Source organism: Cydia splendana, chromosome 8 (genome assembly GCF_910591565.1).
Source record: "Cydia splendana chromosome 8, ilCydSple1.2, whole genome shotgun sequence".
Taxonomy (NCBI): Eukaryota; Metazoa; Arthropoda; class Insecta; order Lepidoptera; family Tortricidae; genus Cydia; species Cydia splendana.
The window spans coordinates 8,164,012-8,184,105 of NC_085967.1; the positions used below are offsets into that span (position 1 = coordinate 8,164,012).

General features: G+C 36.3%; 1 protein-coding gene and 1 long non-coding RNA gene across 6 annotated transcripts in view; one reads left to right on the plus strand and one right to left on the minus strand.

The window, feature by feature from the left end:
- The window catches only part of LOC134792767 (RNA-binding protein Musashi homolog Rbp6), a 574,739-nt gene that overhangs the window by 378,480 nt on the left and 176,165 nt on the right, over positions 1 to 20,094 (minus strand). For all 5 annotated transcript variants that reach the window (XM_063764094.1, XM_063764092.1, XM_063764093.1 and 2 more), the window contains exon 3: positions 4,062 to 4,143. In XM_063764094.1, the coding sequence (XP_063620164.1) occupies positions 4,062 to 4,143 (82 nt within the window). The remainder of the gene's footprint in view (positions 1 to 4,061; positions 4,144 to 20,094) is intronic.
- The window catches only part of LOC134792775 (uncharacterized), a 171,583-nt gene that overhangs the window by 31,419 nt on the left and 120,070 nt on the right, over positions 1 to 20,094 (plus strand). The gene's annotated exons all lie outside the window — the stretch shown is intronic.

Consider the following 20,094-nt stretch of genomic DNA (forward strand, 5'->3'; position numbering starts at 1 on the left):
CACCATTAATATCTTTGTTTATGGCCGCAAGTTTGAAACTGTTATCACTTTGGGGCGCAGGGCGACGGTACATCTCGGCCTTTTCCGATGTCCACTTGATTTACGGTAACGATAAGGTGTCGACCTGAAAACTTCCGTGCTTCCCTTGGACGCGGAACACTGTCGCAAAAGATTTAAAACCGAAAAAATAGCACCTCAGATATTACCTCTTTCCCCATTTTCATGATTCAACTTTATGGTATCTAAGTTGAAGATTTAAGATAGGTGTAAAAGTTGAAAAGAATTTTCAAGTTTAAAAGTTAGTTACAACTTTGGTTTTTGGCGCGAGCAATTTTTTATAACAAAGTGACAGCTCGTAAAGTTACTATCAGAATTCCAATAGTGACTAGATTGCTTTATGTGAATTTATAGTTCCGAAAACACAATCCAAATAGGTACCTTATTCCAATATTTGAAAAAAAAAAACTTGAATTTTTTCATAGTGTAGTAGCCCGCGAATACTTACCTACTTGTTAATTCAAAGATAAAATTTAATTTGAAATCTCAATTTGGTTATTAATCTAATCTGATTCCAAATATAAAATATCTAAATGGTATCATAGCTCAATATACTACATACAATTTCCAACGAAATGAAGTAGGTATAAATAAGGTGAAGCGTTTAATTAACAGGGATTTAACGTTTATCCCGAATATAGCAATAAGCATAAACAAAAGACGTTTATGTTACATTTGGCTGAGAGGCAGAGCCCCGTAATAGCTGGCAGGCTGCATTCAGATTCAGCTGAGCCGCTTCAATATCGGTTCTCTGGATATTATTTCAGGGAGGGGCGAGGGGTAATATTGAGTTGTGAAACCGACGATTTACCTAACAGGAGACGCTGTTTACCGACGAACTTTACCTCGACACTTTGACAACTTATTTCTTGTCTAGAGAGTTGCTAAGCCACTTGGTTTGTTTATATAGTGGCTTGATTGTTGTGCGGTTCGATAGTGTTTGTAATAGCTGAACGAGATTGCTTTTATTGCAGAATTCATGTAAATGAAGTTTGGACAAAAAAAATTGACTAGTTAAAAATGCGTACATAAGTGAATGCCCTGTTCATTAGCCATTGTCAATTACACGCAGAACATCCCTATTTAATTTTATTTATTAGGTTTCATTTTACATTAAATTACATATTTACAAATAAAATAATAAAAATCTGAATTAGTTAATCGAGGGTCAATGAGATATGTAGCAAAATATTCGAGCTATGTCCACCTGGCTTTTTAACCGACTTCCAAATCTCAAAGAAGGAGTGATTATCAATTCGGTAGTATGTTTTTTTTTTATGTTTGTTACTCCATATCTCCGTCATTACTTGGCCGATTTTGAAAATTCTTTTTTTGATTGTATGTATATGCATACAGATTGATCCCGTTTTTGTCAAAACCCAGTTCTGATGATGGTATCCATGAGGAATCGAGGGAACTCCTCAAATCTTAAAGGCATATAATAATGATTTTTGGGTTTTTATCAACAAATCAAGCATATACATCCAAAAAAGTGACATTTGATGAAGTGGAACTGCTGATGATGATCAGAACGGAACTCTGCAACGACGCATAGTTCACGTTTGGCGATTTGTCCTCTTTGTTATGTTTGTTAAGCAAGTTAAGTTTTTAAGCCACATTTTTGTCAAGCTCGAGTTCTGATGATGGGATCCATGAGGAATCGAGGGAACTCCTCAAATCTTAAAGGCATGCGTATAGAGATTTTTGTATTTACATCAGAAAGTCAAGCATTTTCATTAAAAACTGTCGCATTTGACGAAGTGGAACTGCTGATGATAACCAGAACAGAACTCTTCAACGACGCATAGTACACGTTTGGTGATTTCGAATTTCAATTTTGACTTGGACTGGGACCCGGACTCGGATCCAGAACCGGACTCATACCCGGATCCGGTTCGGACCCGGACCCGAACCTGGACTCGGACCCGGATTCGGACCCGGACTCTGATCCGGATTCAGACCCGGACCCGGACTTGGACCCGGACTCGGACACGGACTCGGGCCCGGACTCGAGCCGGTACTCGGACCCGGACTCGGACCCGGACTCGGATCCGGACTCGGACCCGGACTCGGACCCGGACTCGGACCCGGACTCGGACCCGGACTCGGACCCGGACTCGGACCCGGACTCGGACCCGGACTCGGACCCGGACTCGAACTCGGACTCGGACCCGGACTCGGACACGGACCTTGACCCGTAAAACCACTATGATACCTTAACTAAATAAACCACTATGATTACCTACCATAAAATGTAGGTATAAAGTATGATGATGCCAATCTTATTAGCCCCTCCCGCTCAAACCCCCGTACACCGCCCGTACCGCATGCGCCGTTAAGTGGGTTAGGGTAGGTTTGAACTGCGATCCTCACAGAACCGAACAAGGGTTAGGTTAGGTTAGAACTGCGAGCCTTACAGAAACGAAATGCTACTTGAAAAGTGGGTTTGATTAGGTTCGAACTGCGATCCTCACAGAACTGAACTGCTATCAGAGAAGTGGGTTAGGTTAGGCAAGAACTACGACCCTTACAGAAGCGAAATGCTAGTAGAAAAGTGGGTGGTTTTACCTCCTTTTCTACATAGTGCACCATCTTCAATAATCTTTCACCGGCCCCCATAGAAGTCGGTTTTTTTTTCTTAAAAATTATGTAGGAATTTAGTTTAGCAACTATAGAGTGGATACCGAAATCCTCACTCATTGTACTCGTCCAAACGCTTAATTTAGTTGAAATAATTCGAGTTCTATTGTTAAGTTCCTAAATTTGAAGTCTAACATTTAACTACTTACAATTCAAAGGTAACCGCAAATTTTGGAACGAGCATGCCTCTACATAGAACAAAACTTATTTGCAAACCGATAACTTTTGGCGGGAGAGCCGGCCAGTTCACGCCGCTGCGCCAACTGAGTGACCGCCGCCATTCCAAAGTTGGCTGTGACAAAAATGAACTGCCCTGTGTTATTTTAGAAGCAATACTCACTCATAGGTACGAGTACGTACAATACTTATATTAATTTTCATTGACGCTAACTGAACTTTTTTCGTAGGTAAAGGAATTTTAGTAATTAGTGGGATCTTGCTCAGCACAGGGAGGATTGGAAAGGGACACGGGGGGCCTTTGCCTAGCAGTGGGACACCCATATAGGGTAACAAAAAAAGGAATTTTAGTAAGTAGTACTATAAAATAATTAAAAAAAAACATAATGCAAATTCTATGTACATATTTAAACTACTACACCAAAAACTAATATTGACTAATCAGTAATTAATGTTAATCCTGTTAATTCTTTAAACGTAAATGTTTCTGTTGCTGTGTGTATATACGTATATATAGATATTGATTTTTATGTTTGTTAGTACCCTATATGATTATTGATTATGCCATGTTGATAGGTTTATAACCTGATAAAAAACCGGGCAAGTGCGAGTCGGACTCGCGCACGAAGGGTTCCGTACCATAATGCAAAAAACGGCAAAAAAAAATCCAAGTACTGACCCCGCCCGGCGTTGCTTAACTTCGGTCAAAAATCACGTTTGTTGTATGGGAGCCCCACTTAAATCTTTATTTTATTCTGTTTGCTTTCGTGAGATATAGCCTGGTGACAGACGGACGGACGGACGGACGGACGGACGGACAGCGGAGTCTTAGTAATAGGGTCCCGTTTTACCCTTTGGGTACGGAACCCTAAAAACGTAAAATCCTATTGTAGAACTGACCCTATCCTATCCTAGAACTTGGAAGTTTACTATGGCACTACCATTTACTAGTTCTAAGGCAAAAACTAGTGTTAAATATACTTACTGCATAAAAACTATACTATAAAAAAGTTGGAATTTTGCATAAACAAATTAAATACTTCTTGTAAACCTTACTTTCCTTATTCTGCTGGTACCCAAGTTAAATCTTTTTTTTCCGTTTTCGTGAAAATATTTGCTCAGCGATTACAGTAAAATACCAAAATCCTAGCTGAGTATCCTTACAAATTGAATGTATAAAGACGTACCTCGACCGCCTCGTTGTTGGATCTTTCATAACCATAACTTCTGTGATTTCGCCGAATTTGCTAAAGTAATCCCGAAGGCTTTCTGGAAAGGAAAGAAAAAAATTGGTTAAACAATGTTCAGTAAACTTTTAATAGGAATCGGAAAGTTCAATAGTTAGATGAGAATGGAGACGCAGGCTATATTTATAACAATATTTTTGTAGTTCAGTGCATGAACTATATCTTTTTACTTTATGCGATGGAACATATGAAGCCCGTAGAGTATCGACATCGAGTCCGGTGGCATTAGCTTGGCATCCACGTAAAGAAATCACTTAGCCAAATTGAATATGATTTTAATCCTGGCAAATACCGCGTGCGTGGGTAAGGGGAATGCTAGTTTGAAAAAATAAAGTACACGAATGTATGTTGAATTTTATTATCAGAGGGTTAGTGTATTTTCCGAATACGAAAAGTTACGAAAAGTATTGGTACAGCGACAAAGAACGTTCATGGTACATTCACTCAACACTTCCACACAATAGAAGGGTCGCGTTTTGTAACGTCGAAGCCTTTTCGATTCGCAGTCCATAAAAGTAAGACGATAAGAGCCGTTCCCTTCAAATGACTGAAGGAGTCGTCAGGCAGAATGTTCGAGAGCGCACGCTCCGCAGAACCGTTCCGGTTGTTTATCGTGTCACGAGAGATTTGCTTCGACAGGGAGCTCGAGTATTTAGTATCGAGTTTCTCTATTTATGTTGGCTTGTTAAAACGTCTCGAATGTTTGCCTTAAATACATGCAAGGAGCATCCGCGAGATTTGTTTGCGGCCGCGCCGCCCTAAGTCTCACTAATGGATAGGGTTCCCTATAAAATGAATATTCTGATTTTACACGTTCACGTTTTAGACCTGCTTTACATAATTTCCGGTCAGTGACTAACGCGGTATTTTGTCGAAAATATTCATTTAATTTAATGAAAGTAAAAACAACTCACATGTATGCGGTGGTTCTTTCTTAAAAACCAATGTACCTACGTTCAAATCAAATTATAAATATGGACCAAGTATCCTCTATTTTCATCAAACAAAAACCCCACTTTGTACACTGACATATCCGATCCATATCGTAATATACCTAATATTTGACGTATATTAAAGTTCGATTCAGGCCGTATTTGTATAATTTTGCGAAAATCATTAGATTTTGCCTCGCACGCTCAACACGAATATGATCCCGTGAACGGATGCGAGAAAGCTTTAGAAGATACTCTTGCGCTGCAGTGGGATTGTCAGTGTTCATTTTAATAGTCACAAATTTCTAAGTCATATGAGCCCTCAAGTTTGCTAATATATGAATGCATGGGTCGATATATCTATGTTACTCAATTTATTTTACCTAAATTAATACTGTAACTATAAAAATTCAAAAATTAATTATGAAAGCGCGGAAACAGGGGAGAGAATTGGAGTGTAAGACCAAGTCACGGGAAGAATTTACCTACCTCGTCAGTCCTCATAAATTATTTCGAATTTATTGTCTGTAAAAGTAATTGAAGTATTTTATAATTTTTGCTGTGAAGAAAGTTACATATAGGTAGTTTTATAAGTAAGCTGAGCGACAACCCTGCATGCAGTGCGTTGCAATTTATCGCGTGGTTAACTATAACTTTAACCACTTCCTAAAGTAAACATCCATACCTAGTCAGCTAGTCGTATATGTATTTACTTCTGTGCAACATCGAAATGACTGCGAGCGCTGCATTTACTTGGCATACATAAGCATACGATCACATTCAGTGCGTGAAACCATTTCGGTATAATTAAATGCGCGGTAAACATCGTGAGGAAACCTGCATACATCTGCGAAGAAATTCAAAGGTGTATGTGAAGTCCCCAATCCGCATTGGGCTAGCGTGGGGACTATAGCCCAAGCCCTCTCGCGCATGAGAGGAGGCCTGTGCCCATCAGTGGGACGTATATAGGCTGAAATGAATGATGATGAATGAATGAAATACGCGGTGTTATTGGAATGCAGAGGGCTTGAACGTATCCAAACACCATTCTTTTTCAGCTGCATCGTGTAGAACTTCCCGATTAATACCTAGTAGGTAATTAAGTACAAACAGGCCAATCACGAGAGGCTTATTGCGGGATACATTCCAATTTAAAGTTGCCTTCAATCCGGCTGCCGAGGCGCTTGCAAAACCAAATGTTGGGCCATGCTTTTAAAGTCGATTTTCGACTTGTTTAGAAGTAAACTTTTCTAATCTGACCAGGCGGCCGCGGCTTTAGGGTCCGCACTTCGGAACAGTAATGAAAAGTAACGATTGCATGTTGACTGTACCATTAATCACCTAGGACATACTGCTACGGCGCATTTTACACTTTTTATTCGTCTTTGTTGTGAGCGAAGTGACCGTGGGTAATGGAACGTGCATTGGTTTAATTCAATTATTACATTATTATGCAAATTGGGACATTGGGAATTCGTCAAAGTTTTTAATCACATTTAAATTCAGAACGAAATGCATTCACTGCAGAAGTTCTGTAAATATAAGCGAATAATTCAAATTTTCAGGTTGTAAAATAACTTGTTTTCTGACAAACAGTCGCTTTGATTGCAGTAACAACAGGGGAAGAAGTTTATGGTTACAAAACAATAATTTAATGCAAGGTTAATGACGGATAAGACTTTGACATTTTGTCTTATTTCAACAATTATTTCGTGAGTTTAAATGACAAGAACGCTAAGACTCCTAATTACTAGTAGGAAACTACTTCTACTTACATAAATTAAGGCTCTGTGGCTAATTTGGACAAAAATGTATATTTAATATTTTAATAAATATGTAAACAAATATTCTTATAATATTTAATTATTTATTCAACTTCGATATTGTTAAGTCAAGATTTATTTGGTATTAATTAACGTACGCGAATCTAAAATTAACCAATAGAAAAATCGCTACTAAATACATTATAAAAAGGTTATAGCTATAGCTAGTAATTCGATAAGTCTACAATAGGGTATTTTACTGTATTTAAAATAAATTATTTCACACCACGCATGAAATAAATCACCAGATAATTCTTAGAAAAACATAGATAGCAGTTATTTTTAGTTCTATTTAATAATTCGGGTAGAAATATAAAAAGTAGGTCAATTGACCGTGACGTCATTATATAATGTTTCATATAAATTCCATATTAGCAAATCCTTTTGACAGTTATTATAAAGAAACTGATTTGACTAGTAGAAGAATACCCTATCGTATCGTGTTCGTTACATTCATACAAATCAGCCTTACAAAGTGTATGTATATTTTATTTAGATGAAGCCTACTAGGCAATACTGGGGAGCCAGTGCGAAGGACAGCGGGGTAGATTCGGCACAGTTGCTCAACCACCATAAAATTAGCATTTGGCTGGCGAGTAGCGTTTCCATCCGAACACAACTTGTAGCGGTACCTGAATTATTCGACCGCACTTCTCGAGAGATTGGAGATTTTGTACGTCTAAGAACTACACGGACATTCGGGGCTATCGCGGGGTATTTGTTTGCATTTTATCCCTTTTTCTTTTATTCTGGTTCATTCTCAGATAGTGCCATGGGAAGCTGCTGCGCGGAATTACATTGCAGTATAAACAAATCAATTTAAGATAAGTTTCTTAAAGTAATATTTTGTAAAAAATCTTATTTGATTCAATTCAATTGGTTGTTTATGTAACCTAGTAACATAATATTAACACAACGTTTCACACAAATTTATTAAAAAATTTAAACTGGACTTTGCAGACAATGATTGCATTTTATATATGTTATGTAATATATATTCGTAATTGCTTACGATTCGCTAAAACCAAGAATAGCTTTTTACATACTTGCACTCAAATATGACGGTAAAACTAATTTATCCTAGCAAGTCCAGACTAGCAAGTGTTCCATTTATTAAGTTTACTGCGTTTAACTTTGCCCCTTAAAACAACATTTGCTCGCCGGCTCACCTCCAAGTAAGCTTTAAGAGTGCATTTAACATTTACTTTTGAAATGAAATGAAAAACTATATTTTCAGGCAACTAGAGGCCCATAGATTATAGCCCATATATTACAAAAATATATTTTAAAACTAAAAACTACAAAACACATCGTGGTTGCGATGTATTACGCAACCCCGCAGTGTCAGGGTGCCGGGTGCCGCGAAACCGCCGGTATGAAATTATGAAAGTAGGCAAGCTTAAGAACAGGGCCTTCTTAGACGCAGGTACCTCATTTAAGTCAAGTTATAAAAAGGAAGTGATACTTCAAAACCTACTGATTATCCTCAAAAAGCCAGTCTATAATTAATCAAAATAACATGTACTACTGTTTTGTAAAACATCGATAAAATCTTACTTGCGGTAATGAATCCGCAGCATCATTAAATTGCTACTTTTGGAGCACACGGAAGCCGCGTATCGCATATCGGTAATGACGTAGCGCGGCGTACCTACTATAATATTTTATATCTTTTGTCGGTGCGCCACGCAGCAGTTGCTCAACCACCATTAAATTGGAAGTCGCCATATTACTGGAACTAGCGCGCCGCTGATATACGTCTATATCGCAGAAGCACTTTAATTATTACCTCCGAGCTCGAGCGTACGTATCCAAACTTAGTCAGTTTAACAATAACGGGTAGTTTGATTTTAAGATTTATCTCTATTTAATAACGATCTTAAAAAAATATTCGTCATTATTATGAGGCCTACCTATTATGTATTAAGTTGCCATATTAGCATATATTAGGGTTCAGTAAAGTTCAGATTAATTTTTACATTTTACGATCTATCAAATTTGTTACCAGAGCCGGCATTTGAACTTTAAAATTGAGAATTTGAATACCCACCACATGTTTTCTTTGACATAGGTCAATATTAGCGCGATGTAATGTCAAATCAATAGGTGACAATAAATATTAAATTTCTAAAGCTATGCCGGTCGTGGAAATTAAGGGGAGAGGCCTTTGCCCAGCGGTGGGACACTCAAATAGGCTAAGAAAAAAAAAATGCCGGTCTATGTACGAATCTTAGAAACCGATAGTAGTGTGGTACTAGTACAATTGGCATTAAACGTACGTACCAGTCTATGCGTCAACAATAGGTATCGCATTCTCTAGTAGCTTGACAAAAAGATAGTTCTATAAGTATGTAGTAAAAATATGACTAGGGGATAATTTTGAACGCAAACTGTGGATATATTCGAGTATTTGAAAAAGTATTTGTGAGAATTATGACAGATACTTTTGGTACGGCTGTTACGCATGTTCTGGATGCTAGGTACATTTATGAGGCGAATATACATTGGAGCCTATTTACAGCTATCCCCCATACGAGTCGAATAAACTCCTTAAATCAAAGTGAAATAAAACGAAATTGTTAAATTACTCAAATAATGACATGGAAACATTGTGGATCTACAAGTATTTTCGTAATTTAAATACAAAATAATATATTATTACATCAGGATTATCCGACGGTTATCCATGATTTTTCAAGCGGACGAAGACCTTGGAAGCCTTTTGAAAGTGAAAGTATTTTCTAGTCAGGAAAACGTTCAATGACTGAAGATTGTTCAGTGACCATAAAATCGAAATTCAGTCGGGCTCCGTTCAACCCCTTACACTACACGTAGATACGTACAGATAACATCAAAATTGTTTACAATAATTATTTATTCAGGACACGTTCTCGCAATATCTACAGCCTAAGTCAGTAGTATATCAAGGCTGGTTTAGATCTAAAAAATAGGGGTATCTTTTGGTGTTTTTTGTTTAAGATAAATGCCAGTGCTGTTGCCGTGGCTTTTGTGTCCATTGACGTGCAAATTCGAGTTTTGTTCGGCCAACTACTACTACTAGTCGGTGTCAAACCTTACTGAGCACGGAAACGCATTCATTTTTAAGAACCAGAACAACTGTGAACTCAGATAACACATAGTAGCCACGGACCTTTAGGTCAGATTTATACTGGTAACTTCTGAATTAAATCCTCGCCATTGGCGGCTAGCGATGAGAATACCTAGAGAGCCAGCGCCTGAGTCAGGAACTCGTTCAATAAATAGTTGTGTTTGTCTTTGGTTTGGACACTGGACAGTCGTGTGTCCACATACATACACACAATTGTCTAAACAGTATCGTGTGTTAGTTACTAAGATACGAGAAACCTTAGTTCAGTGTAGCATAGTTTTTAACTAGGAGAGACCGAGATGGACGTTCCCAGGATAGTGTTTCGACAGTAATAACTTTGTAAGGAAGAGAGATAGCAATTATTTGGAAATGCATAGTAATAACATCCCTTAACGAGCATCGTTTGCAGCCATTTAACTCATTTCCTAGAACTTGTTACTTGCTGAAGCTGATTTTCACATTTCATTTTTTTATTGAAATAATATGCTTTACTTTCTTGTATCATTGAAATATACTTTATACAGATTAAATAACCACCGCTCTGACGAACCGGACAATTACCCTAAGAAAGGGTTATTTGTCAATAGAATTGTCAGGTATCCATTCTCGTCAAGTCATCCAAGAATAATACCGCGAATTCTTAAACAACTTGGACTTGAAATACCCCTAATTGGCAGTTTTAATGTACTAACTTTTGTACGGAATTCGACAGAAGCAGGCAACAACTTGTCGTGGTTGGTGGCGGAACGAGGCGTCTCTCTAAATGAAAATTTTCAATTTATTCAGGATAATTATACTCACCTAGAGGCGTATTCAGATTGTAATAACAGGTTATGGATCTGTCAGCGACAAAATTTCTTCAACCAGAAATCAAAACAATATCAAAGCCGTAACAGATTGTCAATTCAGAATCAGTTTGAAGATTTACCACTACCCTTGCAACTACACTACGTTGGATAGGGCCTAGGGCGTATACCCATTTATGATAATTTGGTCAAACGCAAATAGACGCTTTGATTTGTATATTTTTGTCATTTGTACAGAATAAGGCCCTTTTTATATATTTATTTATTTTTCGATTTATATTTGTCCGAATTCACCGGCGACCGAGTTGGAAATTTCGCGCATTTCGAACGAGGGCCCGATATCGATGCCGCTTGCCCAACCACCATAAAATTGGAAACTAGCCCGACAAATTCGGCCGAAATGACCCGACGCATCCATCACATTGAAACAGTACGATATTAGCTAAGTGTAGTTGGCAAGAATAGCAATAAGTGTTAAAGAGTTAATTGTTCATAATAATAATACATTTTAAATTATAAAATCTGGTACGTTGGTCTATGACTTATGATGCCTTTAAAACTCACCTATTATGCCTTGAGTATTGCGAGCATAGAAAAAAGCTATATATATGTTTTTGTTATATCGGCCAAACTTCGTGTTCACTATTTTCAAAAATGTCTTAAAAAAATGTAACGGTAGAAAGCAGTTAAAAATAAGCTAAAGTACATTTTTGCTTCTGATAAACCTGAAAAACATATATAATTATTGTTATATTTATTTCCGTTTCGCGAATATTTATTCGCAAAAAACTATACCACATAAATGTCTTATTAAAAAAAATCGTTATGGCCATAATTCTGATTATTTACTTATGCAAATTTTGCGTAAAAACCGTAAAGAAATTACTCTATAATAATAATGTTAGTTTTGGAACAATTTGTCATGATATTTTATAAATTAATATCAATATCCGTTTGTCATAATGTCCCAGAGTCATTTTAGCATTTTTTAATTAGAAAACTTATTTTATGTTATCAAATTAAAGTTCATGTCATTTTAAAGACTATTATATCCTAAAGTTGACGGATAGAGAATTTCATTTCATTAGTATTTGAAGTCCGTTATTTGTACATTTTTTATCAAAACAAATTAATAATAAAATATCGTTAGTCAGTCCACGAAAAGTCTGCAGCGGATTTGATAGCCCACGCAGGGCAAGTGTTATTTTAAACGTCAAACTTCTATGAAATTATGACGTATAAATGACACTTGCGCTGCGTGGGCTATCAAATCCGCTGCAAACTGTCCTTGGTCCGACTCTACCTATCATTGATTTTCGAACAGTCATTAAAATCATCTCACACACTTGAAAATGAAACAAAAAATGTTCTGTTGCTGAATTCGCAGTAGTAATGAAGCAATCAATCAAAATGTAAACGAAAACAATCCGCATCGCATATTTTATCTTTAACAATCCTTGCCCAACCGAACCAATTAGCGTAAAAACCTTTCGTAGTACAGTCCAATGTTATAAATTTGGCACTTAGCCTGACGCAAATTTTCACTGGTGTCAGCAAATAAAGTGTGCCGCAGCCATAGTTTCCGACTGGATGCATTAAATCTACAATATCTATAACATTTTTCAGAGCTTCTGTTGGCCATGCCGTTCTTGTCACATATTGTTAATATGTACCTACATATAATATTGACTGCGATAAGCGTTCACCTATTTACATTTTTACATATATTTTCATTGGTTTATGACCCACTTTATTTATTTTTTATTATTGTTTTACAAATGAAAATCATCTTTACATGTCGTAAACAATTCATATTATCTTTAAACTTTGTCAGAAATCGCGATTCGAAAATAAAATCAGAACAAAATAAAAACAACGAAGCGGTGCATTACTTACTATTACTTTTAACGTTTATAGACTACTTTAAAATTGTGTCCTGTGAATAAAAACTGCACGTTAAATGTGTATTCGACACGTGAGAAGAAAAATGCCAAAATAATATGTAGGTTTCCTAGAGACTTACGACCATTCTCGTTTGGGATTCTGTATTGCGGCTGGCGGAGAGCCAGCCACGTACGACACACGTTTGGGTCCGTGAAGCTCTCACTCGCTCCGATACCCGCGTATTTCGCCACACAAACACTGTTCAAATTAACTTACCTAAATACCAGTTTTTTAGAATGCCTAATACCGTCTTCTCAATTGTGTAATAACCATTATCTTTTGTTCTCCCAAAAAACGAAATGAAAGTAAGTGCATCGCACAAACGTCTTTTTCACTGTACGTACCTAACCTAAACAGTGCGTCTCAGGGTATATTCTTAATTAAATAGGTACCTTGATTAATTTCTACGACATTATTAGGGTTAGTATAGGATATTTTAAACAAGAAGTTGTCGAATAAAATAAAATAGGTAAATAAGGACGTGGTTTGGTATAAAATATACTGTAGGTGTGTGATAGTAGGATCCTTCTTTCCTTAGTGGCTGACAAGCCCTTGGCTGGTTATTTTATGCGTGTTTATTCAGTTTTAAAATAGGTATTGCAAGTTTAGGTAGAAAAACAGCGTCTGGAAATAATACTTATGAAAATCACATATCATCCAGGATTTGTTTAAAAAAATCGTTGTCTCTCATCCAAAATATTTGTTTTCAGGGTCTTCACTTCGCCAGAATTTTTATTTTGCCGTATTTTTTTTCCCAGTTACACACACTCATTAATGGGATGAGTACACGAAATAGACAAAGGCTTGTGGCGAGCCCTCGACGAACCTTCAAAATGATAAAACATGACTTATCAACCCCGAGCTTACACTCAAAACACAGACGCGGCGGCGCGAAAAAAATCCTGCTTACATCAAAGTAATTGCGAGCGAAAAACGCCACAGAGTCGAGGGGAATGTTGTAAAAATCACGACGACGTGTGAAGTGTCATCTGCTTCGTCTCAGTCGAGTGGCGATCGGTTGTTTTTCCCACTTTCGATGAGCGCCGCGGGCCGGCCTCGAGTCGAGGACTCTCTCCGATTTCAGCGGCCCTGCAACGGGCTCTGTGTTTTATGAGGTCAAGAGAGGGCCTCCACAAAAAACACGTTCCGCGATAAATTACGCACTGACACATTCAGATTCGCCCATAATATACACGATCGTTATATATTGCTTTTACGATTTCCTGCGGCTGTTCGCGTTATATGTATTTGTGTTTTTACTCAACCGCCTGTTGTTGTACATTTAGAGAGCCACAATTCTGAACAATAGTTTGTCAATAAACAATTTTAGATGACAACCGTGTATTAATCGTTCTCTTGTCATTGTTACCATTAATTAATTTGGGAAAGCTTAATTCAATTTTATAACTCCTCTATTGTGCGATTGAAACGTTAATTAGTTTAAAACGTTATCCGTTACATTAAGAATTAATTTGATTGCTAATTTGGATCAACATTACGTCGATGAGGGAATATAAATTTTGATTGCCCAATGTAAATTTTCCATGTTTTATTTGCACTTAATTTTCATATTATCTATTTGATATTATTGACACAAGCTAACTAAATCTATGCTGGTGTGTGTAATATGAATGCACCTGATATAAATATGAATTAGTACGTATATTTTCTTTAATAAAACGTTGTATTATTGTCGATATCCAACAAACACGCCATATTCATATTATAAAATATACATATTTATGGTTATATTTATGGTTAACTAGTACAGAATGCCATTTAGCATTAAGTCCGCCATTTGTACATTGTTGTATATATTTTGTGCAATGAAGTATAATAAATAAATAAATATTTTTAAACATAACTATACCAATAAACTCAGCCAGCAATCGCAACCACACCGTTATAATGTTGAAATATCGTCTAATGTAATTTTTAGCAATAACTATCAAGCAAGTGCAGATGTTGTTCAGTTTCAATTTAAGGGCCCCGCCAGAAGTTGCCTACGAGAGAACTCCGACGAACTTTGTTACTCATGACATTGTCAAGTAATCTCCGACCGCCGCCGTACCTAACAAACAATAATAACTAGTTGGTATATAGCTATACATATTAGTAAAACTTTAATGGTTGTACTTTTCGCTGCGTTGTTTTATAACAAATGATATTTTAGGCACATTTGTATTTTGCTTGTTGTATGATTTCACTCCAATTACCTACAATAAAAAACTGTCCCGTTTTTATTGCTGTTAAGTATACTTTTCTTCTAGTTGGTATCATGTGTACAGTTAGTCTTGACTGGAAGCACTTACGTATTGAATACAAACAGAGGTTTCAAATATAAAATAAAGTGGATAAGTAATTCCACATTTGTTAAAAAATAACATAAAATTCATACTTAGATTTAAATATGAAAATCGTGTCTTAGAAGTATGTTTGTACACATAACAACTGATTATTTTCTAATACACCGGTTTAAACGTTACAAATAAGTGATATTTAAATATAACCGGTTACATAATTTTATTAACTAGTTAACAGAATAATAGTAACAGTCCCGGACCAAAGATAGCCGCGATAGCTTTGTTCAGCAGTTAATAACAAAGCATCCAGATATTTTGGTACCCATTTCAATTTAAGGGCCTGGTAGAAACAGAAACTTATCTAACTCCTGCCTAAAGTTTGCGAGAAACTCTGGTCCTTAGCGGCATTGTCTATAATCTGTAAGATACACTTGCACAAACTAAAATATTTGCTGAATAATCTGTATATGACACATTGCGTTAGTAATAACTTTGCGTGGAGATATAAATTAGTTTCTAGGCAGAATTTATATTAACATGTTTTATCTAAAATTTTCATTTGAGTACATTTATTTCTATCATTTGTCACTGTTATGCTTTCATTGGCTCAATTAATAAAGATTCGTCTACTCGTTACGACTCCATTGATTTGTACCTGTCAGATATAGCAAAACATCCTCATGTTTTTCACGCCGCATTTTTTATCTCACATTTGGTGTTGCAGACCACAGCGTATTATTTTGTTAAATGCATATACATAATTATATAGTTACTATAAATATTTTACAACAGCCTAGCCAAAAATATCGAACTACTTACAACAATATAACTGAATAGTTTAGACCTGAAATCAAGCAATAATAATATAAACTAACATTCAAATTTCAGTTTTCTGTTAGACTATGTCTTGTTTATATACTTATACTTCAGTAGTTCAACTAAGCCGAAGTTCCAATCGAGACGTTTCGGACTGTAGTGCCTCCGTGACAGCTTCAAGTAATCCCAGATGGCGTTGCTGGGGATGAATTAAAGTCACTCAGCCCAGCCTGCGAGCTAGGAACTTAGCGGCCCGAAACTCCCGTTTTGGAGTCGGCAGATACTGTTTTATTTGTCTTTAGACGATACAAGTATACATAGAATTATGTCTGTTCATTTCAGTGGTGAGACAAGTTGACTCCAAAATCCCCATTTTTGTTGAAAGGGTTATAATAGTCAATCACAACATAACTAAATGTATAGTATAAGTAAAAAGTTAGTTCACGGTAATATTGTAATAATATAACTATTTAGTAAATTAATCAAAATTGAATAACAAAATAATAACACATTCATGATCATCATCTTCGTAGTGCCGTTTTTTTTGACACGATTCAGACAACCATATGAATAATAATTGTATATTACTACCTCACACCAAGACGACAAGTATGTTTTTACGTTTGAATGTAAACCGTAATACAATTTACTCCAAATGGTGTGAAAATATCGCGTAAATTACTACATATTTTTGAGAAATATCCATCTTGATAAACATTTATACACGTCGTTGGATCATTTTTTTTTTGTTGTTGGTCCATTGTCCAGGGGACAATTAGTAGTGGCACATTTTCTTAGATGACATGTTATATTACGTTCTACTAACAAAAAGGGTTTATAACTACCACAACACATTTATTCGGCACATTTAAATATGTACCAAAAAATGCGAGTTTTAAAAGTTGTCCAGTGGAACGTAACCATGGCAACGAGCAAGCAGAAAAAGTTGATACACTTACTTCTTAAAAAATTATCCGTGCCACAAAAATATACACACCAGGGTTGTAGCTCGTGTTTGGTCTTAAATCGTACCGTGAAATTCACTAAACAAGCAAGGTGTGAAAATGCTAACTATTGTTATCCATAAAACAACCGTAGCTGTCAAAATAACTAACTGTATCATATGCCCGCGTGAGCGCAACGCACAAACACAAGATCTTGGCTAAACAAACAACATATACTTTTCGCAGGGTTGCCTGTGGGGATTAAGGAAGGAATATTTTGTAGTTATTATGCCTATTTATACATGTTTTTTTTCATAAAAAGGTAGGAGATGACGTGTCACAAGATATAATACAAATATTAAGTTAGCCGTATAACTGAAGACAGATTGTAATCAAACATCGTAACCATTAGGATATTTAAAAAGAAAAGTAGGTACATTACAAATAATTGATTGCCATTGTTACATACCTATAATACAAACAGCAACACTCTTAACTGCCCATCGGTGGACCTTATGCCTTTTGTATTAAGGTTTACCGATGGACAATTAACAGTGCGGGCGATGGTACAATATTTACGTGATTACCATAAAAAAGGCTCCGCATTACCTGTTCAAGTAGGTACATATCATAAAAACTCATCTGAAGTTCCGGGCTCGCAAAAACTCCCTATATTAAACTTGCCAAATTTGGCTTATCTCATTTTTGTTAGGGCAACCCTAAACCTAACAACGTCATTTTCGGGAGCAACATTATAAACAAGTAAACTTAATATTAGACCACAGTGACACAGTTTATTCATGTCACCAGGTGTGGAGACACAGCCTAACGCCCCAAGTAACCGCCATATTATACGTTTATACGTATTACGATATTCAGACGCATTACACTCAACTTTACGACTCGAACTGAGGTGGAAAGCTTATGTTTATGAATCTTTTAACATCTTTTAAAATCCGTATTGCGGTGTATTTTATGTCGCCAGTCTACATTATTATGCCGTCATTACTCGTGTGAGACTGTTTTGAGTGGATCAGTACACCGTGAAAAAATAATGATTCCCTCGTTAAAAAAACGATTAATTAGCAAAAAAAATGTATTGATAAAATCAGTTAAAAGTTATTGGCAAAATCAGACTAAACATTTAATAAGATTGTATACAATTCTATATCGGGTGGAACAGAACGAGGAACTTTTATGCAAAAGGGGAATTGATTAGGCTACTTTATTTTTCACTTATTAATCAGTTTAATCACGTTAATATTTCTAACCATTTTAGAGATACAGTTTTTTAAGCATTAGTGCAAAAATCTGTATGTTTCGACCCTCACAAGTACATCCTATTAATGACATGACATGTGTCAATTTAAAATGTAGATAACTTTGTAGGTTTGTCACTGACATATAAATATTTCAATTAAATGATTTTGTTTTAATTTTTAATCCAGCTTTACGATAATAATAACTCGATTGTAGATCACTTAGATAACACTATCCTTTCAGCTCAGTCTCTAGAAATGTACCATCCTGTATATTTTCTCTAGATATGGAAAGTTTAAAGTAGGTAGGTACTGAAAATCCTATTGAATTCGTATAATACGAAAGCACATCTCCCTCGCGCATAATTTTTAAATGCTAGGTGCGAATGCACACACAAATGAGATTCGGTATAATTTGATACGTCAATGTATTTTCGAGAACAAGTCATCTAATTATAATAATAATCCAGCCCCACCTGTATTTTCATCGACATTGTAGCCGAAACGCATTTATTATTTATTGTCGTGCATTTAATTGCCAGTTCTATTTTGAAATGTAATTTATACAATTTATGGCACCCGTTCATTCTACGCTTCCTACAATCGCTGTCTGTTCCCATTCACAGTGGTGATCGCTAAATGCGTCCCAAAATTAGCAACATATAGCTTGCCAGCTCATTTCTCATGCCGAAGACAGGGATGGATAAACTGGATATATGCGATTACACTATAATATCCAACTGATTATATAAATCATGGGACGCAACAATCGTCCACTTAATCACTGCCTACGGGAAGGCGAAATTACAGACCACGCAAATTGTTTATGTATCGATTTGCGCGCTCTGCAAATTATGACGATTTATGAACTTGTTAACAGATTCAGAAATGTCATTGATGATTGTTCATGATTTAGAATGTCATATCTTAAGGATGTTAACCAGATAAAGATGTTAGGAAAGTCTACCATTAAAAAGCCAACCAAGTGTGAGACGAACTCGGACCCGAAAGTTCCAACTCACGCTTGACAAGTTCCTATTATTTGTTGCTTGGCAGTTTTTTTTTTATTATCGCCTATACTATGCACCTTTTTAAAGCTGTCCTGCCCTTCAGCCAAACACGTTATTATCTCCTGTGACTATATGTAGGTATACCTAAAGTGCTAAGTAGACAATGCTCTTAATAATAATGCTCTTCGACAGAATGTAGGTAGATTAATATTAAGTGACGTCTGTGCAGAGACTGCACGGTGCAGTTCTAGGATGTTCACACATGTTGAATTTCCTGACTCGCAGCTCTGCAGGGACGCTCCAGCTAATGTCTTCAATAATTTTGGCAGGTTTGCTTTAGTCTCAGGATGGAACATTGTGTGGATTAAATTGGATCTGCATTAATGAAAAATTCCTAGTGTTTTCTCCTTTTTGTTCGTGCTACTTTTCAAATCAAAATCAAGGTGTTTCCAAAATATTTTCCTTTTTTTTATTTGGTTTGAGCGAAGTTAGGACGTCAGATTGAACAAATATCTTGTTTCCGAATAAATGCTTGTTAGTCAATTGTGAAAAATTTTACGAATGAAACATTGTTCAGCCGGTGATCAGGTGTAAGCGGGTTTACTCAAATATTTTGTACAATGAAAGCAAGACAAATACCGTGGCCACTCTTTCTGGTCGGACTGAAGCATGGCCGGCCGTCACGCGATCTAACCGCACCGCTTCCACGAGAAAAACCTTGATAATATCCACTGGTTACTTTATGAGCCTCGTATAATGTGATTTATATTTAAAATATGGATTTTACACTATGTGATATAAAGTTGCTTTTAAAGTGACATGACAAGCTTGATATTCGGTCAAGACATTAACTGATTGTATTATAAGGATACCTATAGGATATGTTGTTAAAAAATATTTTTATTCCCATCCTTGTTTGTAACTGGGGAGTCATAATACCCCATCCCTATTCCCACTAAATCCACTACCGTACCATATTTTATTTTTCTAAATATTATATGTTCCATTAAAAGCGTACACCGAAGTG